General features: G+C 37.8%; 1 protein-coding gene across 5 annotated transcripts in view; it reads right to left on the minus strand.

Moving 5' to 3' along the window:
• Positions 1 to 26,882, minus strand: part of LOC138158746 (transmembrane protein 180-like) — a 72,624-nt gene that overhangs the window by 37,329 nt on the left and 8,413 nt on the right. For all 5 annotated transcript variants that reach the window (XR_011167718.1, XM_069084931.1, XM_069084930.1 and 2 more), the window contains exons 2-5: positions 18,057 to 18,232; positions 14,993 to 15,724; positions 6,667 to 6,821; positions 2,240 to 2,323 (exon numbers count right to left, since the gene is read on the minus strand). Coding sequence is in view for 4 of the 5 variants with exons in the window: in XM_069084931.1 (XP_068941032.1) it covers positions 2,240 to 2,323; positions 6,667 to 6,821; positions 14,993 to 15,724; positions 18,057 to 18,206 (1,121 nt within the window). In the remaining variant the exon portion in view is untranslated. The remainder of the gene's footprint in view (positions 1 to 2,239; positions 2,324 to 6,666; positions 6,822 to 14,992; positions 15,725 to 18,056; positions 18,233 to 26,882) is intronic.

A 26,882-nucleotide genomic window follows, 5' to 3' on the forward strand; every position in this document is an offset into this window, starting at 1 on the left:
TAATGGATAAGATCAGAATAAATCCATTTCATACTCAACCAGTGCTGATATCTATTCACTCATGTATGGAACCTGAAATGGAAGCACTGTTTTAAAAACAGATAAATAATATCGGAAAAGCCAATCAAAATGATGAATATTTATGTACCCTGCTGTAGAACTTAAACTCATTCTTAAGTAGATGTTACATATTAATGATAAAATTATCCAAGTCTGGATAAGTCTGAGGTACTGATAAATCTGATGGTTCAATGCAAAGTATTACCAAATGGTCTTTTAGTTCGATCTTAATATCTGTATGCCTCAGGGGACGTGGGGCCTGAAGCCATGGTGACATAGCCCAGCTTCTGCTGAGGATGGCCTAGGAGAGAATCCTGTTACCGCTTATCAGGTAATTATCAGTTTTTTTTTATCAGTTATTTTTATTTTTAAATTTATTTATTTTTAAATTTTATAAAAATAAATATATTTTTAAATTATCAGTTATTTTTAACTAATTAAAGAACATCTGATGGAATGAAGACAATTAACACAGTGAAACCTATAGGGTGTGAACTGTTTATGAAACCATAGTAACCAAAAAAATACAGACTACGCTGTAATGTTGCCTGAAGTTAAATCTTCAGAGAGAGCTGTAACAATGCCCAGAGCCTTAACCCTTGTGGAACAATCACAAACAGCTCAGTGGATTCAGGAATTTGGGGGCCAGAGGTAAGGATAAATGAAGGACATGAATTCTTGTGGAATATCTTTGCCAATAAACAGCCTTGATCAATTGAGTGGTGAATGTGGCTTCTTTCCTTGGCAAAAGAGCTCAAATGAAAATGTATAGAATTTGTGTCTCAAACTCACCTATTCTTTTCCAAACTAAAACAATACAAGACACTGGAAATGTAAGGGAATCAGATGGAACTTTAGAGCAGGACTGAATGGCAGATGACCTTTTTGCAGCAGGTCCAAAAACTTTTTTTTTTCTCATTAATTTTTAAAATGTCTGGCAGGCAATTAAACAGCAAAAACATGGACTTTGAATTTTGTTCTTGAGGTGTTATGGAGCAAAAGTTCAATCTCTTCCTTAAGAGGAAGAGCCGAATTTGAGTTTTGTGTCAGACACGTAACTAGCTGGTAAATGATTTCAAAAGCTCCTGAGAATTAAATCTTTTTATCTTCTGGGAAGGGCATTTTTATTTAAAAGAAAAATTTTCATAGATATGTTTTGTTTTGTTGAAAGAAGTGCTTACCAACAAAGTACGTTGCTCTCAAACAGCTAAGCAAAACTATCTGCATGACTGCCACTGATGACACCTGTCTCTTGAGAGAAGCATACTGTCTAGGACATGGACTTGGGAGTCAGCCAGACTTGAGTGCAAATCCTGGCTCAGATGCATTTACGAGCTGTGTAATCCTTGAGCAAATCACAATCTCTCTAAACCCTGGTCTCCTCATGTGCAAAACGGGGCTAATAGCAGCACATTAGATTATAGGTAAAAAACTTGGTAAACCCTGACATAGAACTGTCAGCGACTGCTACAATTTTCCTCTTTTGGTCCTTATTGATTGTCAGCAGAAAGGCGAAATCTGAAACCTGTATTTTAATTGTTTGTACACTACAACACTGACTGTTGCAGCTGACTTCTGTTGTCTGTCAGGGCTAAAAGTAAATCTTTCTTAGTATTGGCTATAATTTGATTCCCTGCCCCCTAAAAATTGTAAAATCACTTCAGGAAAGGGGAGAAAACTACCATTGCCAACATTTGTTTCTTACACTGGTCCTATGAACTCTCTCAAAGTGACAACTTTTAAAAGTAGTAGAAACTTTTTTTTTTAAATGGCTCTTTGGGCAGCTAGGTGGTGCAGTGAATAGAGTACTAGGCCTGGAGTCAGGAGGATCAAATCCAGCCTCAGACCCTTAACACAAAAAAACTAGCTGTGTGACCTTGGGCAAGTCACTTAATGACAAATACCTTGCCCTGAAAAACAAAACAAAAAATGGCCTCTTGACAGTCTTCTTCAAGGACACTATGTGTCTACAAATAAACTATTCCACTTCTGCCATGAGCCTAGCAGTCTCACCTATCCATTGAGGAGGCTGGATTAGATGGCCTCTGAGTTCCCTTCTAGTTCTGAATTTATGACTGAAGATGATTTGCAGATGAAAACATAACGGAAATACTGTGAATTTTACAGTTCTGGTCCACACATGTTGACTTTTACAAGTCATTATTATAAAGGAACTTACTTTCGTTTGAATTTCAGCACATCTGCATCAATGATGTCAGCCAGAGGCAGATTGAACAAACTAAACGAGGCTTGAACTACTACCCTAGAAAAAGAAAATAAACACGTGAAAATGCTTATCAGGATCATAGGTTTTTTTTTTTTTCAGAAACAAATCAAGTAAAAGCCAGTATTGGGTTTTAAAAAAAGAAAGAAAATATAGAGGACATACACCAGGAGGAGTTGGCTAATATTTTTCCGCCTCTTATGAACAGAAGATTCCAGGGCCAATTAGTAAGAAGGAAACTGTTCCTGAATAAGGGAGATCACTCAGACCACAAAGATTCAGACACAGATGTGGCCATTAGAAGTTGCTGGCTCAGAAAGACTCGGGCTGTACACAAACCTGGAGAGGCCTGCATTGATAATCAAGCAGGCCCTGGACACAGGCAGCTAGCGTCAGATGGAGACTTTATTTTTTTCTTCAAGTTTTCTTTATGTTTTGTTTTTATATTATAAGCATTTACAGATCACCCTCATTGTGTGAGAAGTATCTTATAACAAAGTAAGACAGTTAAGTAAAACTAACAATATAGTGACCTCATCTGAAAGTACAGGCAACATTCCCCACTTATAGTACCACTCTCATCTCTAGTTCAAAAAAAATTAACAGAAAACTATTTTCTCTCTTGAGGGCAGCTAGGTGGTACAGTGATTAGAATGGTGGACCTTAAGTCAGGAAGACTCATCTTTGGGAATTCAAATCTGGCCTTGGACACTGTGTGACCCTGGTAAATCACTTAACCCTGTTTGCCTCAGTTTCCTCATCTGTAAAATGAGCTGAAGAAGAAAATGGCAAACCACTCCAGAATCTTTGCCAAGAAAACCCCCAATGGGGTCAGGAAGAGAAGGACATAACTAAAACAACTCAACAATTTTCTCTCCCTCTCACTCTACTGAAAAAAAGAGAAAATAAAACAAATTCGTTGTAACAAATATGCAGTCAAGCAAAATAAATTCCCTCCTTGGCTGTATACAAAAGTATGTGTCTCACTCTGCTTCACTCTAAATCTGTCACCTCTCTGCCAGGAGGTGGAAAGTATGTTCTGTCCTTCAGAATTATGGACGGGCCTGGTATGGATCATCATTCTTACGGCTTTCAAAGCTGCTTGTCTCTACAGTGTTCCTGTTACGTAAAAATTCTTTCTTCTCCTGGTTCTGCTCATTTCATTCTCAATCTGTTTACAAAATTCCTTAAAATTGATATTTTTTATAATATTGATGCTATCACAGAATTTGTTTCCTGGTTCTGATTATTTTACTCTGCATCAGTCTTTTGATGTTTCTTTTAAATCCTCTATTTTTCACAGCATGATAGAACTCCCTCACATTCATAAACCATAACTTACTCAACTATTCCTCAATTAATGGGCACCCCTTTAATTTCTAGTTTTTTGCTATTACAAAAAGAGCTGATATATATATACATATATATCTCTGTGTATACATATAATGCACACATGCATACACACATGAATGTATATGTGTATATCTACACGAACACATAAATACACACACATATATGTGTATGTGTATATTGCACGTAAGACCTTTTCTTATTTCTTTGATTTTTGAAGGAAACAGACCTAGCAGTGGTATAATGGATTAAAGGGCAGGTACTATTAGTAACTTTTTTTTTTTTATTAAAGCAATCGGGGTTAAGTAACTTGCTCAAGGTTACACGGCCAGTTATTTCTGGGTGTGGTGCTGAGTATCTGAGCCCGGATTTGATCCAGGTCATCCCGACACTGGAGCCGGTGCTCTTACTCGCTGAGCCACCTGGCCGCCCCCAATTTTTTTTTTTAAGCAATTGGGGTCAAGTAACTTGCTCAAGGTTACCCGGCCAGTTATTTCTGGGTGTGGTGCTAAGTGTCCGAGCCCGGGATTCGATCTCCAGGTCGTCCCAACATTGGAACCGGTGCTCTTACTCGCTGAGCCACCTGGCCGCCCCTGTATTAGTAACTTTTTATGGATAATGCAATAATGGATGATTATGGATAATGAAAACTGCTTTTCAGATTGGCTGTACTCATCCACAGGTCTACCAACAGTGCATCAATGCGCCTGTTTCCCCAGAGCCCTCCATCATTTATCATTTTCCTTTTTTACCATCTTTGTCACTCTGATGGGTGTGAGGTACAATCTCAAAATTGCTTTAATTTGCATTTTTCTAACTAGTAGTAATTCAGAGTATTTTTTTCATATGTTATAGATAGCCAGGGTTTCTTCCCTTGAGAACTGCTTATATCCTTAGACTGTTTATCAACTGGGAAATGGCTCTCGTTCTTACGAGTTTGAATGAGTTCTTTTATGTCTTAGAAATGGGACTTTTATCAGAAAAAAAAAACTGAAACCAGCAGCAGATCAAGCAAGTGTTGAAAAAGAAAAAAGATAAATGACAAGAAACTACAGGACCAAGCATCATAGGAAAAGTCGGAACTAAGGGGCAGCAAAACAAAGAACTGTGACCTGGAGAAAGGAACTGAGACCTTACTTTTTTTCTGGTTCTGTGAGTCATGGGCATGGCATACATTTGGGTAGGAAAGGGCAACAAGTGAACCAGAGCCACACTGGATATCAGTAAGAAGGAATGTATGAATGACTTTGAGAGAAGAAAAAAGGTTTTCTTAACTGTTTATGTCAGTTAATCCTTCCATTTTTTGGTGGTGCAAATAAAATCTTTTCTATATTTAATATCCACATTAAGAGTGGTTTTAAGAAGTTAAGGAAGCAAAATGAAACAGATGCTGACAGTTCTCTGGGTTTCCTGACATGGGAATACAAGCCAGAGAAGTTCTGTGAGGTATCCACAAAACTGCACCCAAGTTCTTCCACCACAAAGAATGCTGCAACACTAGTTACAGAAATAAAAGTACACACATGTCCCAGCTAAATATACAATAAGCATAATCTTCAATAGAAAACACTATAGCCCTAAGGAGATAATTTCTTTGGGAAAATTTTTTTTCAGTCAGTAAGTTGTGTATAACTCTTTGTGACTCTATGGACCAGACTACATGGATAGTTGGGGCATGTGTGTCCATGGGGTTTTCTTGGTAAAGATACTGGAGTGGTTTGCCATTTCCTTCTCCAATGGATTAAGGCAAACAGAGGTTAAGTGATTTGCCCAGGGTTACATGGCTAGTAAGTGTCTGAGGCTGGTTTTGAACTCAGGTCTTCCCTACTCCAGGCTCAGAACTCTTATCCACTGAGTCATCTAGTTGCCCTCTATGAAAATACTAAACACTTAATTTCCTTTTGGATTGAAAAAAAAAACACCCTACTTTTTTCTCTTGCAAATACAAAGCAATTTCTAAGAAATATTAAGCAATTATTTTCCTTTTGGATGGAAAGGAAAACCCAACTACTTTTTTCTCTTGCTAAAATCCCCAAGATCCATTATCAGCTCATTAAATTTGCTCGTATCAGTTCTAATTAACAGAATATGCCATGGAAAACATATCTGAAACTTTCCTCTTGGCATGAAGAACAGGACAGGTAAGGTACTAATAGGGGAAAATAAAATCAACTATGACAAGGGAATAAAAAAAATAAAAAAGCCTAAGTTAGAGTAAAATAAATTTCTAACAGAACTTTCAATATTGTTCATTATAAATATATTGCTTTAATTCTAAAAATCTGTAGAAACGATTTTTAATGAAAATAATCCCTAATTTTATAGAAGAATAAGGTAGACAAAGATAAAGAACAATTTGAAAGGAACCCAGCCTAAACCTCACCATCAGAAATCAATCTGTGATTTTTATTTTATTATTAAAAGCATTATCCTAAATGCTTTTTTTTTTTGAGGGGGGGAAAGCAGGGTAATTGGGGTTAAATGACTTGCCTGAGGTCACACAGCTAATAAGTGTCAAGTGTCTGAAGCTGCACTGGAACTCAGGTCCTCCTGACTTCAGGGCCAGTGCTCTATTCACTGTTCCACCTAACTGCCCCTAAGTGTTCTCTTTAGAACGAAAATATGTGACACTAACACTTCAGCATGAATTAATTTGAAAGAGCATCAGTGGCAAAATGAACCTGAGGTGACAGCATAAAAATTCTAGGGGAAGAGAGTTTACTGAAAAAAAGGGAAGATGAATTAAAAAAAAAGGAAGGGTGAGGGATTCGTTTACTTCAATATTATGTTTGGACCCTGCCTCAAATATTTAGCAATGAAAAGTCAAGGAGCTATACAATCCAATAGGTCCTCCCTATATTTGCACAAATCAGCCTCTTGATGCTCTGAAACTAATCTCTTCTGCAGATAAATAAAGACTTCAGTCAAAGGACTTTTTTTTACCTTAGGGTGAACAAAAAGCAAGTTTTAAAATTTTTCCTTTCTCAATTGTCAAATATTCATAGATTTAGAATGAGGAACATTGTACTTACATGTTAGCTACAAGATAAAAAGCCAAAATGTAATAGTGTTCCTGTCCCAGGACAAACATCACAACTGCAGCTGCTCCTTCGATATAGAAGGAAAATAAAATGACCTTATAGTAACCAAACTTCGTGAGCCAGGAGTGGCTGATGAGCACAAGAAACTAAAGCAGAAGGAGAATGATACTAGGTTAGGAAGGGCCAGACTTTCTCATAATTCTCATTTAACTGTTATTAACTATTAATATAATTAATGTATATATCAAATGGATAGTTAAAAATGAATTAAATAACTGATATTATTAGTTAAATTATTGCCCACAGGTCATGATTCTCATCTACATAGTGCTTTACAGTTCTGACAATATTTTTTCCAGGTGAGAATTTTCAGCTCAATAAGATGGCTATATCTCAATCTATCTATTAGCACACAAGGTGAAAGAGCTGCTGCGGAAGGCTATCATAATAAAACTGCCAATTATGTAACTGGACTGTATCCCTCCCATTTGATCTTCACAATAGCCCAAATGTGAAACAGGAGATGAAAGTATGGCTTCCTTGATTTTTTTTTTTACAGATGAAGAAACTGAGTCTGAGAAGTTAAATGATTTGCCCAAAGTCATAAAAGTGGCAGAGCCAGTACTTAAAAGATTTTCTGAGAACACATTCAGGCTTTCTTGCCTCACTATGTATTACTAACAGCCTCAAAAATCCATCAGAAAGGGCAGCTAGGTGGTACAGTGAATAGAGTATCGGTCCTGATGTCAGGAGAACCTGAGTTCAAATCCGACCTCAGACACTTGACACCTTTATTAGCTATGTCACTTAACTCCAACTGCCTTGCCTTCCCCCCTCCAAAAACAAAACAAAAAATCCATCAGAAAATAAATATATCCAGCAACTAACCAGGTGATCTATTGTTTTATTCTTATTTAAAACCTGCAAATAGTCCCCTATAATTTTACTTATATGTAAAAATGAAAATTCCTGTAGGATGTGATCAACCGTGTAAAAGAACCCACTGCTTAAAAAAAGGAAGAGGTCCACCTCCTCCAATTCATGTGAAAAATGACTCTAAATAAACTTTGGAGGTATAGAACCCAAAAAATGACAGAGAGAAGCTAAACTCCCGCTGAAGACAGTCCAGCAGGCTGGCAGCAAGTGGCCAGCGCAGTGCTCTGGGAGCCAACCCCAGCCCTGCCTGAGCAGGAGGTTTTAGCCTCAGGGTGGCCTGACCAGATACTGGCTGGAGGGACTTCAGATCACCAGCAGCTATGGCAGTTTACAGAATTATCAACCCATAGATGCTAAGGACAAAGTGAGAGGTCAATGCAGTATGGACTTTGGGATCCAGTAGTTTCGGAATGTGGTCAGCCTTTATCCTCTGGAGAGAGAAGACGCTGAGGCAGCCGTGCAGCCGCCGCCATGTGGCAGCTTCAGCTCCTGGCCTGCAGATTGTAGGGGGACCAAGCGACCAGACTGATGGGTAATTGCTCTTGCTTTAACCTGCTTGGATCTGGATCGCTGTCTAGGGTGGAGATCCTGGGGTGTGTGACCAGTTTGCCAGAGTGTGTGGAGGCTCCAGAGAGGACACCCAACTAATAGCTCCAGCAGCTGAGAAAACCCCAGTGATTTAGGACAAAGCTCTCCTCTCTGGAAGCAGAGTTCTACTGTGTCCTCTCTGGAAGCAGAGTTCTACTGTGGCAAAAAGCTCAAAAGTCAAGTAACTGAGTGGCAACATGAGGAGGCAAAGGAAGCAAAGCAAGCAGAGCAATCCAACTTTACACTCTTATTTTGGGGACAAAAAGGATCAAAGCATGGAACAGGAGGAAGATAACAAAGTCAGAACTCCTGCACCAAAAGCTTTCAAGAAAAATATGAGCTGGTTACAAGCCATAGAGAAGCTTAAGAAGGATTTTGAAAACCAAATAAGAGAAGTGGAGGAAAAATTGGGAAGAGAAATGAGAATGATGCAAGAAAAATATGAAATGAGAGTCAAATAGACTAACTCAAATGGCAAAAGAGGCTCAAAAAGCCAATGAGGAGAAGAATGCCTTAAAAAGCCAAATTTGCCAGATGGAAAAAGAATCTCAAAAGCTCACTGAAGGGAATCATTCCTTCACAATTAGATTGGAGCAAATGGAAGCCAGTAACTTTATGAGAAATCAAGATACTATTAAACAGATCCAAACAAATGAGAAAATAGAAGGCAATGTAAAATATCTCATTGGAAAAACCACTGACCTGGAAAATAGATCCACGAGAGATAATTTAAAAATTATTGCACTACCTGAAAGCCATGATCAAAAAAAGAACCTAGAAATCAATCCTTCAAGAAATTCTCAAGGAAAATTGCCCTGATGTTTTAGAACCAGAGGGCAAAATAGAGGTTGAAAGAACCCACCGATCACCTCCTGAAAAAGATCCCAAAAAGAAAACTCCTAGGAATATTATAGCCAGGTTCTGAAATTCCCAGATCAAGGAGAAAATATTACAAACAGCCAAGAAGAAACAATTTGAATATTATGGAAACACAATAAGAATAACACAGGATCTGGCAGCTTCTACACTGAGGGATTTAAGGGCTTGGAATATGATATTCCAGAGGTCAAAGGAACTGGGATTAAAACCAAGAATCATCTACCCAGCAAAACTATCCTATTTCAGGGGAAAATATGGTCATTCAATGGAATAGAGGACTTTCAGGCATTCTTGATGAAAAAACCTGAGTTGAATAGAAAATTTCACATTCAGATATAAGAAGCAAGAGAAGCATGAGAAGGTAAACAGGGAAAAGAAATCATAAGGAATTTATCAAAGTTGAACTATTTACATTCCTAAATGGAAAAATGATAATTGTAACTTATGAAACTTTTCTCAGTATGAGAACAGTTGTAGTTGAAGGGAATAGAAATGTATGTGTATGTGTGTGTGTGTGTGTGTGTATATATATATATATATATATGTATACATACATATATATGTCTATATAGGAGGGTATATGGGCACTGGAATACCTATGTGAGTGTATATATATGTGTACAGGTATACATAAAGAGAGGGCACAGGACCAATTTAATAGGAAGGGCTGATACTTAAAAGGTGAAATTAAGAGGTGAGAGAGGAATATAATGAGGGGAGATGGGGAGAGACAGAATGGGGTAAATTATCTCATATAGAAGAGGCAATGGAGGGGAGGAACAGAAAGGCAAAAGGGAATGAGTCAACCTTATTCTCATTGAATTTGGCTTAGGGAGGGAATGACACACACATTAAACAGGGTATCTCACCCTACAGGACAGTAGGGGGGAAGGGGATGAGAGGGGGGATGATGGAAGGGAGGGCAGGCTGGGGGGGAGGGGAAATTGGAAGCACACACTTTTGAAAAGGGACAGGATCAAAGTAGAGAATAGAACAAGTGGGAGGTAGGATAGGATTGAGGGAAATATAGTCAGTCTTTCACAATATACCCACTATGGAAATGTTTTGCATAGCTACACATGTATAACCTATATTAAACTGCTTATCTTCCCAGTAAGGGAGGGTGACAAGGGAGGAAGGGAAAGAATCTGGAATTCAAAGTTTTAAAATCAAATGTTTAAAAAAATTTATATATATACAATTATTATTATTTTACATGTAACTGGGAAATAAGATATACAGGCACTGGGGCACAGAGATCCACTGTGCCCTACTAGAAAGTTGGAGGGGGCATGGGGGAAGACATGGGAGAAAGCAGATTAGGGGAGGGGATATTCAGTGGGATCACTGTTTTGGGGTGGTGGGTAGGGAAAAAATGGGGAGAAAATTTGTAACTCAAAATCTTGTGGAAATGAATGATGTAAATTAAAAAATAAAAAAGAGAAATCGTAAAAAAAAAAAAGGAAGAGGTCATGGTAATATTCATGGTCTGACTGAAGCAAATCTAAAGTCATAATCCATTCATCAAAACTGAAGAGTATATTTCTTTTGTTTTAATTGAAAAGAAAAATATTAAATTTAATAGGAAAAAAGGCAAAATCTTATACTAGGGTTCTCCTTTACTGGGTTGGATTAGATGAACACTGAGGTCTAGTTGAACTCTGAAGTTCTAGGAACCAAAACTTTCTAGTTTAGTGATAATAATTACAATTCTATATTTTGTTACATTTCTATGCTCTGCTAATATTTTCTTTTTTTAAGTTAATTTATTTACTTTTAGTTTTCAATGTTCACTTCCATAAGTCTTAAATTTTCTTCCTCTTTCTCCTTTCCCCAAAACACTCATGATAGAAAATGCTATCCATATCCAGAGAAAAAACTAGAGTCTGAATGCAAATCAAAGCATACTATCTTCTCTTTTGTGTGTTTTTTCTTTCTTGTGTTTTTTTTCCTTTTGTTCTGATTCTTCTTTTACAACATGACAAATGTGGAAATATGTTTAATATGACTGTACATGTATAGCCTATATCAGTTTGCTTGCTGTCTTGGGGAGGGGGGAGCAAAGGGAGAAAGGTAGAAAAAAATGTTGAACTAAAAATCTTAAAAATGCAAATGTTGTAAACTATCTTTACATGTAATTGGAAAAAATAAAAAATACATATGAAAGCTGTTTCTACATACATGTGTATGTTTTAGTAGCACATATTAAAACAAAGTTCTTTTTCTAATTATATTAGCTCTCAAAATATTCATCCCAAAAAGCAGCAATATCTCATATTCTCTGACAACTAAGGTACATTTATTTCTTTATACAAAGACACTTTTTCCGCCTTTTTCAATCACAGTATTATTTTACACATACACGAAAGCTTAAGATTTTTTTTTTTTTTGCTTTTTGGAGGGGGAAGGGCAGGGCAATTGGGGTTAAGCAACTTGCCCAAGGTCACATGGCTAGTTTTTTGGGTTAAGTGTCTGAGCCCGGATATGAACTCGGGTCCTCCTGATCCAGGGCCAGTGCTTTATTCACTGTGCCTGCCACCTAGCCTCCCCTAAAAGCTTAAGATTTTACTCACAGGATAACCCCTTACTTGGAGCCCATTTATTTTATTTATATACAATTCTAACAAGTTTGGTTATCTTCAAGCCCAGAGGACACTAGAAGCAGGAAGGAGTTGCTCTAGTCGGGTGTCTTAAAAGGACTGCGAAGTGACAGCTAGCAGTTTAATGGCTTAAAATGAGCTTTAAAAAAGCTCATAAACTAAAAAAGCAAAGCAGTCTTGATCCATTTGTGTGCAGGCAAACTGTAGTCACACTTCAATAGACCACATTAGGAGTAATGTTCCTAATGATGACTTTGAGTCGTTAAGAAAAGGTTAGATTATGTTAAGGGATATAGATTAGATTTTAAATTTGTAGGAAAAATTGAAGGGTCCTTTTGACATAATCTAGGCCAGTCCTTTCATTTTACAAATGAGGGAACTGAGATATAAAAGATATTCAGTTTAATAAAGTGGGGAAGTTCATTATATGCCTTAGAAATATTGGTATCCAAAATTGCTAAAATAAGGTTTTTCATATTAAAATGAATAAATTCTCAGCTACAGGAAAACCTTGAGAGTTCTTGACGGATGAAATGTTACTTGGTTTTATTATGTTAAAAAAAAACTTTGTTATGACACTAAGGTTGAGAAACAGGAATAGCACTCATTTTATGTTATCTGTGTCATAACAAACTTTTACTGTTAGGTTCTGTAGGCACTAAGATTCAGTTTATACAGGCACTAAAGCTTTATTAGAATTGATTTTTTTCTAGCTCCTTTTAAAAAATTAATATGTGCGGTTATTATAAACTAGCCATCTCCACTGTTATCTCAACAACCACTGGGAATATTCTGGGTTCTCCTTAGCCTGAAAATTGGACCAAGATCCCTTGGACAAAAACCTCTTTTAACTAAGAACATACTTAGGAATCTTAAATGCCCAAGTGAAGCAATCAGGACCCACAATAAGGAAACTGCTTAGTTATTTCCATAGGTCTGCCGAAAATTCAGAGAAAACTCTAGGGGAAGTCTCCACATTAAACAGAAAGTCAAGATTACTGGACGATCACATTCAAAAGCCTAATGTTACTGTTAATTTTTCCCTCTCCTTTTCTCCTTTTATTCAATCAGTTATCAAGTCCTGCTGATTCTTCATTTATAATACCTTTTACATTTATTCCTTCTTGTCTATTCCCAATATTGTCACTAGAATACAGACATTTATTTCAACCTGCCTGGACAGGAAGTTTTAAGGCCTTCTGGTCTCCACTTAGGTCCTGCTACCACTGTGAATAGTGTTTTATTGCCCTTAATAAATTCCATAAAGTTTTACCTAGATATTATCTCCTAGTATCTGGCAGGCACTTTGATGACTTTGAAATGAATCACTCAAAGCTCAAGGAGTTTAAAATATCTGACCTCTAAAGTCCCTTACAGATTTAAATCTATGATCCTATAATCCTGTCTTGTTTTATTCTCATTGGGCTTTCCCAGTAGTTTCCCATTCTCCCTTGCCTACCTCTTTTACTCATTATAATTTTCCCTTTTTCCTAATGTCTGTTCCAAATCTATGATTGTATATAATAAATCTGTATAAACATAAACTTTTTTTAAGTTAACATAATTAGATGACCAAGACAGCTTAAAAATTAATGCATCAATAATTCTGGCAAACCAAACGTACTCTTTTAGTGACTACAAAAGCAAGATTAAATCTGCTCAATTAAATAAAATTGTGTTTTACTTCAATAGTGTTAGTGTTAGGTCAATATTAAGCTGTCCCAGACAACTAGGGATACCTAGATCCCTCTTTACCTCTGCCTTTTAGAGTCCTTAGCCTCCTTTAAGGTTCAATTCAAGTGCTCCCCCCCCCCAGAAATCTTTTCTTATTTCTTTGGTTGTAAGTGCTCTCCCTCTCTTCAAATAATCTTATATTTATGTTTAAATGTTATATACCTCTAGTGAAATGGAAGCCTGTTGAAACAAAGATAACTACATAAAAGGTCTTTCTTCCTCTGCTCTCTTCACTGACCCCCTCCCCCCATCCCCAGCACATCCCTCATACTGGCCAACAGATCAATCTTCCTCATACATAGAAGACCGGTCATGTCACTGCTCTGTTCAAAAATCTTCAGTGATCCCTTAGGGCCTACCCAGTGAAGTTTAGACTCCTCTGATCTACAATTAAGTCCTTTACAATCTGGTACCTGAGTGCCTCTCCAGACTTATCTCATATTACTCCCTTCTCCTCACTCAAAGCTTCAGCTCAGCTAGATCATGATCTGTCCCCAGACATGCCCAGATTTCCTCCCTTCTTGCTTTTGTTCAGGCCATCCCAACCTTGGTATGTACTCCTTTCCTCTCACTGGATGAATGTCTCTCAGTCCTTTAAAGCCCAACTTAAATGTCACCTTTTCAAGGAAACCCTTCTTGACCCTTTTGGTAATGGCTATTCTCCTTGGACCTCATGTAGCACTTTATTTTGTACCTAATTCATCTATTATGAAACGCTGTATATTACAGTGGAACAATGGAACATGCCCTGGATTTAGAGTAAGGAGGCCTAGGTTTGAATTCTGGCTCTACCACCATACTTGCATAACTGTGAACAAGAATAACTTATGTTACTTTCTCTAAACCTATTTCCTCACTTGTAAAAAAAAAAAGGAGGCTGAACAGAATGACTTCTTTCTCTGGTCCCTTCTAGGTCTACATCTATGAGCCGAGACAAAAACTTCTATGACAGTGGGGTCACATCTAAGCTTTAGGTCTCCTCTATGCCTGACTCCTGTCACCTGGGCTGAATGAAGACCATCATATAGAGAAACTTCTGGGAACAAAGCAGGTTGATTGTGTAGGGAAGGACAAGACTATAACACAAGAGGAAGTGAACAATACCTACTGATTGCTTGTCATATAAACTGACCTGGTACAAGTAGTTCTTTGTTTCAGATAAGCCCATCTTATAACAAAAAAAAATGAGCTCTCTGACGATTCTGATTCTCCATGATTTTATCAAGGTTTCTGCTTCTCTGCATACAATGATAGCCCCCAACATGGAAGTAGGGTAAATATGAACCATATGTATGTAAGGATGTATGAAGAACAAATGTATTTCTACTTATTTATGAATCTCTGTGTATGTCTGTATATGTCCTCAGTGTGCTAGGATCAACTGAGCTTCATATTTCAAAGACCCATGTTAGTTTGTAAAACAAATTACAATGATCAAATATTTACTTGCATTTGTTTTATTTCCTCCTTTCTCTGGTCTCTTGACAATGGCTAGTTTGGGGCACTGCTGATTTTAAAGCCAGCAAAGAGTTAAATCTTGTTTCATCCCTGTAGGAAAGATTAAAAATACTATTACATACCTGTGGACAAATAAACCCTGCCCCATACATGATGCTCCTCATAGAAGAAGAAAAGGCATCTTTGGGGATGAGGTTATCTGCAAAGATCATCATGAAGTTGCTGAAGAAGGTTAAATGGAAGACTTGGAAGAAATTCATTGCCAAGAAAAGCAGAAAGTTTTTCTGGGTTAATATCTCTTTGGTCAACAAGATGACTGAGGCCCAGGAGTGTTCCGATTTACTTTCTGAGATATTGGTTTCTCTAGGGCTTCCTTTAAGTTCATAGTGACTTATACTGTAAATACCAGTATAAAAAAGGCAGGCAGCAGCAAGAACAGCAATGACAATGGAAAAAGCCTGGAAATGGGGTAAATTTTCCATGTTATCAGAGATAAGGCCACCGAAAAGTATGCTGGTAGATCCCACTAGTGATGCCACTTGGTTATATTTAATAAGCTGAAGTCGGCTTTCATGTTGAGTGGAAATCTCTGCAAATAGGGCACACTGGGCTAGCTGCACAAAAGTCAACATGCCATCAAAAGCACATAAGGATACCACAAGCTGAATCCCACTAAGCCAGTCACCTTCTTGGTAGTGTTTCCAAGGGAACCAAGGAAGTAGGAAAGCCAGGGCATAGAAAGGAGCACCATACAAGATAGCAATCTGACGTCCTGAACAACAAGATGCCTTGGCATTGTCTTGAAAATATCCAAAAAGAGGGTCATTAAGAGCATTCCAGATCATAAAAATTACCTAGAAGAAAAAAAAAACATGTAACATTGTTTGATCAATACAGAAATAAGCTAAAAGCAGCCCAAAACTTTTTTTTCTTAATGTAACCAAGTATTTATTGCTTAGATTGTGTCCCTGGTAGCACAGCAGATATCAGAGATGTCCTGGAATGGATAGCTGGGTTTTTAACGTATTACCTAGAATACAAGGAGTCTCAGTTGTCTTGTGCACTGATCAGTAAGATAAAAGCTGTTTTCTAGCAACTGTCTCTGTGATTTGGGCCAGGCTACTTCTATTGAGCCTCTGGGAAACAGTGAACCATGAAAAGCATTTATAGTAGAAAAAACATTCAACCAAAAGCCAAAAGATATGTGCTCTAATGACTTCTCTGACCCTAGCTGTGTGACCTTGGTTAAGAAACAGAACGTTTTTGTTTCTCAGTTTCCTCATCTGTAATGAGAATAGGCGAGCCAGATCATCCCTAAGGCTCCTACAATTGCATTCCCACAAACCAAAGTAACACTAAAATTTAACAAGTATTTTTCAGAACCAGCAGGGGGCATGCATGCTAAAACTATAAGATCTCTTTGAGATCCATACTGATGCAACTAAAGCATTAACAACTTTATTCTTCTATAAATGCACCAGAAAAATTAAGACACCAATTTTTACTTCCTACAAAGGAATCCTGATGTTATTATCAGAAATGAATGCCAAACTTTGTGGTAGTTTCTGTCATTCTAAATTTTAAGGGTCTTTTCTCACATACTTTATCCATCTTCTGATGAACACACAATAGCTATTAACAGTTTCAATACAATTTATAAATATCCACAAATAGCCCTATAAAAGGAAGTCAGTATGCCAATATTTGCTTATTTTGCATATATAATAACATCTTAATTATCTAGACTTATCAGAGAATGAACTATACATAAATGATATTCCATTAGGTCTTAAAATTTTTCATTTTATCCATTTTTGATGAAAATTCATTGTATATTTACCTTCTGCTTAATTAACAGATTTTTTTTTTGGTTCTAAATTCTCACTGGCATAGGAACTTCCAGTGAGGAAAACTCAATTACTGAAGTACAAACAAGTGCTCTTCAACTTTTCCTAGGGCATTAAGAATTTAAGTGACTTGAGGGTCCCAGAGTCAGTTATTTTCCAGAGTGGGGCTTTGAACTCAGATTTAATTCAGAGTCTAGCTCTCTAATCAATCCACCAGACTGCCTCTCAAACAATATATACTGAACATAATTCAACCTTTTCTTCTTATTAAAAATCATTATGATCATATATTATTATGCAGGGTAAGACTATATAGTTTTATGTAGTCTGGTTTTTGTCATTTTGTTTTTTGCTATCTCCTTTGCTGCCTGCCTCCTGAAACCAATCCCTAAACCCAGTGCCTTCTAATTGGTTGTTTCTATACTACATGCAGGGAAGCCATATAATCACACTTAAAAAAAAAAAGGGAAAAGCTTATACTAAGTAAGAGTCAATAAGGCTCTCAGGTCAAGGGTTCTTAAGGTATTTTGTGTCATGAACTCCTTCTGGCAGTCTAGTGAAACTCCCTTCTGAGAATGTTTTTAAATGCATAAAATAAAAAACACAAGGTTATAATGGAAATCAATTATACTGAAATAAAGTTATAAAGTTTTTTAAAAACAAGTTTTTGGAATCCAAGTTATGAAGCCTTGACCTTATGATTATTTTTTGGGGGGGAGGGGGAAGGCAATCCAGGTTAAGTGACTTGCCCAGGGTCACACAGCTAGTAAGTATCTTAACACCAGATTTGAATTCAGGTCCTCCTGACTCCAGGGCCAGTGCTCTATCCACTATGCCACCTAGCTGCCCTAATCTTATGATCATAAAATGAATGAAATTTTTAGTTACAGTACAAAGGCTTTATAAGAGTTGTTTCTATTGGTGGGAGGCCTTTTTCTTTCTTATTTATGGTTTCATATATTACCAATGGGATTGGCAAAAAACAACTGTATAATTACTAGATGACTTATTGGTAGACAGATGGGTTGTTATAGCTTATAAACGTTTGTGTGTTTATGCCAACCAGTTCAAACCTGTTTGATATATAATGAACATTACTACTCATCTGGCAAACATCTTTATTCATCCTACACGAGTGGGTAGTTTTTAAAAACACTGCCTTATACTATCTGTTATGGAATTTTACAGCTAAAGGATTCCAAACAGCTTTCCATAGTGTATACAAACTCCTACAGACTTTCAGGGAATAGCTCACAGACATGTCCCATTATTTACTGCATTGTTATGGAGGAAAAACAGCTCTGCTCAAAAGCAAAGGATCATCAGGGAATGCTCTTACCTGAGACTGGTGAAAGGCAGCTTCTGAAATCTTGTATTGCTTCAAAAAAAGCTGCATGCAGTAAAAATTAAAGACCGTGTTCATCATCCCAGTCCCTAGAGTAGTCATGGAATATGCCAGAGCATTGGCATGAATTCTTACAAGCTTCATTTTCCATGCAGAGGACAACTTCTTCCCTTTGTTATAAACAAAAGTAAAAAGACTGTCATTCTACAAGTTTCTAAAACTATCGCAAAGGCTATGTGGTTAGTAAAACCATGTAATTTTGAATGACTTAGTACAAGACAATATTAAAGAAAAAATTAGTATGGGCATCTTACAGTGGATTGAAACTGACTAGGTAAGTCTTTATTCCAAAAATGTGACAAACATAGAAATGTGTGGAAAGATCAACATGAAGTGATACAAAGTAAAAAAAATCAAAAGAACAATATACATAATACAGTGGCTACAACAATGTAAACAGAAAGACCCACCAAGAAAATCAAAAGTGAATGCAGCAGAATTATGAAGAATAGGTACAGTTTAAAAGAAGTCACTCCCACCTACTCTCAGCCCCTTTACAGAGGTGGGAGGTCCACAAGTGTACACTGCATATATTTTCAGACTTTTTCAATATATTGATCAATAACTGATTTTTAAGCTTCTTTTTACTTTTCTTAAAAAAATAGGAGATCGTTCTCTGGGAAGGAGAGAAATATTGGGGAAAACTGGTGATATAAAAAATACCAACACATCAATAAAAGCAACTTTTTAAAAAAAAGCCCTTACTCAGTTTTAACAATCTTAAAATTGTATAGTGCTTGCTCTGGAAGAATATCTTGAAATTACTTTTCATATTTATAAAATCCAACTAGTATTGGTATGTATGGTACACAGTATGTTTGTGACAATATACAAAGCTGACTTTTTTTTTTTTTACTGCAAATGTTGACAAAGACTATCACCATTTGCTAAGGAAATTTAACTCACGTAAATCAGCCAATAAAAGGAGAAAAATCAAATTGGTCGGCCTTGAAACCACTTTAGTCAATAAACATTTGATCTATCTGCTAAGCAGAAAGATGTGCAAGCCAAGAGAAACATCAGTTTAGAATATAAATTCTTCTGTAAAATTTTATGGATGATGATGGCAAAAGATTGTGAGCAGTAATACCTCATAAAACAGGGATTAGTAGCAAAGGAAAAAAATCAATTTTCAGAAAGTTTGGCTAGAGAGTCAATTCAGTAAAATCATCCCCAGGGTTCATAAGAATGAAAATTGGAGCACCACAAATGGACACTCCCCCACCCCCGATGGGAAAGATTTGGCAAATTTTCTCTAACAAACATTTTTTCTTCATTAATGGAAACAGAACCAACATGTCTGAACTCTAATATCAATCTGAATTTACTACATGATGAACAGAAATGGCATAAAGGAAAATAAAGAGGGAAAGAGCAATAAAATAGGTCAAGTACACACAGAGGACTTCAACAGCGGTGACAAAATTTTGAGATTGCTATGGTGCTGATCCTCAAGATACTCAAAAGAGGGCAGGATGTAAAATATTTGGAAAAATCAGAGACTTTATTCCTTTTTTAAAAGGTCATGAGGATATATCATGAGGAGGCCAATAACTGTGTCACCAACAGCTCTATTTTCTCATCTCTACAAAATTTTTATGAGAATTACTTAAACAGGTATGAACTGCGTCCTTGAAATTACTGGGAAGGGACTAGGCAGACTTTCACAAGTATTACGTATTTTTTTAGTAGACAACATCTTTACAGTCACACAATAGAATGAAAGGTGCAAAAAATATAAGATCAGAGCCAAGATGGTGGAATGAGAAAAAGCATTTTTACCTAGATCATTCAGATCCACAATGACTTACAAAATTCACTGTACCAAATTCTGATTGGGAAAGTCAAGGAAAAGTCACAGTGATTAGCTTTTTTTCAGCCCAGGACAGCTAAAGGAAATAGAGAGGTCTATGGACACTGGCAACAGGGGCTGACCAGGAACAGGTGAAGCAGCAGTGGACACAAAAGCATTCTAGAACATAAGGATGGAAAAAAGGCCCAGAAAGAGCACCAGAGCAGGAAGAATTGGGGCCAAAAGAAATCCCAGCAGACCCCTGAACTAGTGCTAGGTGCAAGGTGCCACCTGGGAGCTTTGTTAATCATTACCCAGTTCCAGGATACAGTTATAGGGAGGAAAGGAGCTAGCGAGTATAGGCCCTAGCTACATACCCAACAAGTTCCAGAAACACAGCTGTGTGGTTCTGAGCCCAGCTCTAATCTTTAATCTACCACATCTTTAATCTACTACAGTGGAATCACCAGGAAAGGGGTACCAGACCAAAGGGAGCCAGCACTCCTAGCAGACTAACAGTGACTGAATCCAACAGTAGTCTAATGCAACTCAACCACGGACAAGCCAATACACCCAAACCTGGGCCAGGAACTTGCAGAGCTCCGACCAGGAGACTCAGATTCCCTGGATCATATACATCATTTTAGGACATCTGAGAAGAAAATTAACAGCTTGGTAAAAGAGATACAAAACTACCGAATAAAATAACTCCTTGAAAATTAGAATTGGCTGAAAACAAGGTAATGAATAATTCCATGAGACATCCAGGAGTTATAAAACAAAGTCTAAAAGGCTGAAAAAAATAGACGAAAATGTGAAATATCTCATAGGAAAAACAACTGCCCTGGAAAACAGATCAAAACAAATCATTTAAGAATCACTGAACTACCTGAAAACCATCAACAGCAACAAAATTCTAGACAACATATTTCAAGAAATAATGAAAGAAAACTGCCTAGACATCTTAGAACTAGAAGGCAACAAAAAGCTATTAAACTATGCTTATTCTTTGACCCAGCAACTCCACTACTAGATCTATACTCCAAAGAGATCAAAGAAAGGATTCATATGCACAAAAATATTTATAGAGGTTCTTTTTGTAGAGTGAGAGAATTGAAAACTGTGAGGATAACTATCAACTGGGGAATGGCTGAACAAGTTGTGGCATATAAATATGATGGGATACTATTATGCTTTAAGAAGTGATGAAGGGGGGGGGGTGGCGGCTAGGTGGTACAGTGAATAGAGCATGGGCCCTGGAGTCAGGAGGACCTGAGTGCAAATCCAGCCTCAAACACTTAACACTTACTAGCAGTGTGACTTTGGACAAGTCACTTAACCCCAGTTGCCCTGCCTTCCCCCCTCCAAAAAGAAAAAAAAAGTGATGAAGGGGATGGTTTCAAAAAAACCTGGGAAGACGTATATGAACTGACACTAAGTGAAGTGAGTAAAACTAGGAGAACAATTTACACAATGATAACAATATCATAAGGATAATCAATTTTGGAAGACTTAGTAAACTCTGGTCAACATAATAATCAATTACAATCCCAAAGATCACATGATGAAATATGTGACAGAGTTGATGCATTCAAGAGTGCATATTTTTTCTCTCTTTTTTTTTGGACACGGTTAATTCAGGAATTTTTTTTTGTATGATTATACATACTTTTAATGGATTTTGTTTTCCTTGTCTTCTCAATGAGTGGGGAGATAGATAATTTAGACTCAGAAATAAAATGAACTTGAATTTTTAAACAACTGAAGAGGAAAACAAAAAACCAGAGGGAAAAGAAGTTGAAAGAACCCACTGTTTACCTCCTGAAAGAAACTCCAAATGAAAATTCCCAGGAATATTATATTCAAAATCTAGAGCTCTTAGGTCATGGAAAAAAATTCTTCAAGGAGCCATAAAAAAAGAATTCAAGTAGTACAGATTCACAGTCAGGATCACCACTGTGAAGGAACAAAGAGCTTAGAATATGATATTCTAGAAGGCAAAGAATCTAGGTTTGCAACCAAGAATAACAACAACTTTGGAAATAATCTTATTATTAATAAGAGGCAAAGCAAAAAATAGGGAAATATATGCTTGATAGATATATATATATGTGCGTATATATGTATATAAATGTATATATTTGTGGTATGTATGTTTGCCCATCACAGAAAACATCTAGAACAAAGTCCAAATACAAGAGAGATTCCCAATAAATGATGAAGTCTTCTAGACTGGTCTTTTTGAGGATGTCATTTTTCTGATTACATTAAGCCCTGGAAAATTGTAGAGCTTCCTGAATGAAATCTATAATCACTCAAAAGTGATTATAATTACACACCAAATGGATGAGGTATGCCTATTGTCCACACTACGACATACAACTGAAAAGACAACTCAGAAAATTAGTACATTAGAGTGTGTGCATCTTAGTTACTAGGCCCCAGAATAAACAGCTGATTTACTTCAGATATTGTTCAGTGCTTTTAATGACTGCAAGGTTTTCTCTGTCACAAAGGACAAAACCCTGCCTCCCTGTCCTATCTCTACTCATGTCTTATCAGACTTCAACTCTATCTGACGCCTCCATTCCCACTTCTTTTCTATATTCTTACTGAAAGGTGCAGGTGAAAGTCACAAGATTCTGCTGAATCAGCTACAAATCTATGTTATTTAATCTCAATTGGCACCTTTCTTCAACAAGGCAATCTTTCTATTCTTCCCTAGCTGACTATATCACTCCTAAATTAAGATGCTGTTCTGAACCTTCTCTTTTTGAACCTATTCGATCACCTATCCTCCCTGTCTCTCGACAGAAGGCCATGCCTCATACTATATTTACCTAGGGAAGGGGCCATTTTTGGTGAGCTCTCTATTCTCCTCTATGCCTCAAAAACCCTTGATGTCATTCCCCTTTCTTCCCTGTTTCTACTCCACTCTCTGTGGCCCTTCCCACCAAATTCAATCTCTCTATGTTCCTAGTTCATCCGCTCCAGCAGCTTCCCCCAAACCCACCCTCCACTTCCAATTTTCAATTTCTCACCACTGATTAGTTCTTTTCTTGCTACCTATAAACATTCTCCGCAACCTTAAAAAACCTTCACTTTACTATCCCCTTAAGACATTCTCCTACTGCTCACTGACTTGGGAATTGTTAAACAAGTTACAGTATACAGATGGAATGCAATGCTACTGTGCTATACAGAGTTGTCAAGCTGCCACTCACAACCTGGTTAAAATGTAATTGAGAAATAGTTTTAAAAACATAATAGACCATAGATAATGTTATAATATAATAATATATAAGTAGTCAAAATGCTCCCCACAAATATCTTTGTATATGGTTTAATTTCTAGTTGAGTTTGACCCCAATGATGTTGTAAATAATAATGAATATGGAAAAACTTCCATCAAACAGAGGATTTTATATTTTATCCTGGAGGTGATAGGGAGCCACTGGAGTTTATTGAGTAGAGGGGTGGATCCAGGCTTTAGGAAAATCACTTTAGTAGTTGAATGAAACATGGACTGGAGTGGGGAGGGACAGTGGCAGGCAGATCAGCTATTGCAATAATCCAGGCATGAAGTGATGAAGGTCTGTACCAAGGTGGTGGCATTATCAGAGGAGAGAAGCAGGTATGTTAAGAGATGTTGCAAAGATGAAATCAACAGTCCCTGGGAACAGATGAGATATGGGTTGGGGGTGGTGGGTGACTAATAGTGAGGAATTCAGGATAACTCTTAGACTGGGAGCCTAAGGGACTACAAGAGTGGTGGCGCTCTTGATGGTAGCAGGGAATTTTGGAAAGGGGGATGGTTTTGGGGGAAGGTAATGAGCTCAACTTTGGATATGTTGAGTTTAAGATGTCTAATTGACATCCAGATTGAAATGTCTGAAAGGCAGCTGGAGATAGACACTGGAGGTCAGCAGAAAAGTTAGGGCAGGATAGGGAGAATTGAGAATCATCAGAATAAAAATAATTAAGTCCATAGCAGGTGAAGAGATCACCAAGTGAAGCAGGATAGAGAGGGGAGACACAGGACAGAGCCCTGTAAGATAGCCATGCTTAGTGGTTGTGACCTTTCCCAGTCCCCTTCATTTCGGTGCTCCTCCCTGAAAGTACTCAGATTGTTTATACATATCCAGTTTCTTTTGCCCTCCAAAAATGTAAGCTTTCTTGAGGGCAGGGCCTTTTTTATTCCTTTTTGAATGTATCCCCTCATCTGGTACAGTGTCGGCTACCCTGACCCAGATGGCTCTGGAGGAGAAAGTGAGGCTGGTGACTACGTAAATCAAATTCACTTGCATGTTGTGGCATCACCTCCCTGATGTCATGATCCTCCTCAAGAACAAAGGACAAACAACCTCTGGAATAGCAGAAGCTGCCCCACTGGGGACCCAACTGGTCACTTGGGCAACATAGCTCCAGGTCCTCTTCCTTCCTTCCTTCCTACCTCCCCCTCCCTCACTCTTTTTTTTTTCTTTTTGGAGGTGGGAAGGAAGGGCAATTGGGGTTAAGTAACTTGCCCAAGATCACAGAGCTAGTAAGTGTTAAGTGTCTGAGGCCAGTTGAACTCAGGTCCTCCTGACTCCAGGGCCAGTGCTCTATTCACTGTGCCACTGGGCCCCTCCCTTACCTCACTCTTTCTCCTTCTCTCTCCTTTCCATTCCCTCTGTCCACAAAGGGTATCATACCCTTACCTGCAGGTACTCTGCCCAAAGGATTGCAAATATTAATTGCCGAAGGTTCACAAGATATCTTGGGATTTAAGGGCTAGATTTTTTTCTTAAAGACCTTGCCTTAATCCCAAATTATTCTGGCTCTCCTAGCCTGGCCAACAAAAGGTCCCAGAACAAGCCCCACTTGGTCATTGTCTGGGCCCCAAGTGGCTCAGAATGAATGTAAATATTAATTGTTTCTGTTTTAGCCAGAAACCTTTAGTCTTCCTATACCAGATTGATTTTTTTTTTTTTACTAAGAATTAGAGGCCATTCTCTGTTTCTTGCCTAGCCTTAATCACTGAATGGGCATTGCCTCAATCAAACTGAGACCTGTTAAAGACCTCAGCTTAAAAAGGCCACAGTCTCCCTACTGCATCCAGGGCCATCTCCAGTCATCCTGATCTATATCTGGCCACTAGACCCAGATGGCTTCAGAAGAGAAAGTGAGGCTGCTGACTTTGCACAGCCCTCCTCACTTAAATCCAATTCACTTGCATTCCATGGTATCACCTCCCTGATGTCATGGTCCTCTTCAAGAAGGAAGGACAGATAGCAACAACAAAGTCTGCTGTCCATTAGAAAATAAATGTTTTTGGAGAACAGGCATATATACCTCTTTAGCAATATTCTGCCAGTGAGTGAGGCAGTTTGTGAACTGGGGAAACCAGTTTCCTAAGGATGAAAGTTAAGTCACTCTGGGCTTTCATTTCTTCAATTATAAAACAAAGGGATTGTACTAGATGACTTCTGAGGTCTCTTCCAGTCGTAAATGTGTGATCCCATGACTCAAAGAACACAAGGAATCTGTAACATATTATCAGTGAAGAAATGTAGAGGAGAAGGGACACAAAAGATATGAGGGAACAGACATCTAATGGGAAAAGGAGGCTGTCTAGTCACCAAACAAAAGCAAAACAATGACAGCCCAGTGTTATCCATGCAAGGTTAAGAGATCCAGAGGAAGGCCTCCAGAACACTGGGTAGACACCTTGTGAAGGGATTTGTTTACAGGAAGGACAATATGGACAATAGTACCATAGGATAAGAATGCATGAATGGGTTGCAATCTGCCTCAGTGGAGGGAGGACCAAGATCAATGAGGTCACAAATTCATCCAAAGCTATTTACATTCATTATACATAACAGGAAAATGACACCCTTTCTTTCACCCAAGTCAGAAAAAGTCTGCAGTGAGACTGGTCTCTGTAGCAGCAAGCACCCCAGCGTCCCCAGGGTGTCTGCCAACACAGGTTCTTAGATCTGCTTTGATAAAGGAAAGCAACTCAAAATGGGTTAACAAGCTTACTTTAATCAGTCATATATATGTATCATTTACCGAGTTCAGGGGAAAAAGGTCAGCACCCCGAACTTCAGAATATACAGACAGAATTATCAAGACAGAAACAGATCAAGTAGACAGTTTCCAAACTGTCCAACCATTACATCCATACCAAATCAACATCTGGATTTCAACATCTGGGTTTTTCAAAGCCGGGGGACTCTCAACAACAGCTTCCCAGAATTTCATCAAATCACATCACAGAACACTTCTCAAAGTGAGCCCCAAAACAAAGCTACACATCAGGGCTTATATAGCCTTCTCCTGGCTCAGAGAATATAACAACCTTATTGACTCACTGCCCAATCAAAAAGTATCTACTGAAAAACAAGCCTCCCACCCCAGGCTCCAGGTGCACTTTAGCCTAGGGGCAGGGAAGATCTTAAAAATGTACATTCCCATTACAGTCTCTTATCAAAATCCAAAGCTCTGTCCATTCAATGATACAAGTTTGCATTTCAATATTTATTTTTGAAACAATAAGAACCCAATGACTTAACTCTGAGTTCTAAACTTGGCTCTCACATAGATACCTTTTGTGACTTCGATCAAATCACTTATATGTTTAATGCAGAAACTTCACAAGATATCTTGGGATTTAAGAGCTAGGTGAGTTTAACCATATGCAAGACAAATTATGTTAAACTAGATCATGGAGTTTGAATGTGGATTCATTATTTAATAGCTCTTTTAAATGTGTTTTATTTTTGTTTTGTTTTTGCAGAGCAGTTGGGGTTAAGTGACTTGCCCAAGGTCACACGGCTAGTATTTGTGTTAAGTGTCTGAGGCCAAATTTGAACTCAGGTACTCCTGATTCCAGGGCCGGTGCTCTATTCACTGCACCACCCAGCCACCCTGTTAAATGTGCTTTATAATATTCTTTCCTTTTAACCTTAACTATGGTTTTA

This window comes from Petaurus breviceps, unplaced genomic scaffold, assembly GCF_028583685.1.
Source record: "Petaurus breviceps papuanus isolate PSGF00001 unplaced genomic scaffold, PetGlider_PUasm1.0 175, whole genome shotgun sequence".
Classification (NCBI taxonomy): Eukaryota; Metazoa; Chordata; class Mammalia; order Diprotodontia; family Petauridae; genus Petaurus; species Petaurus breviceps.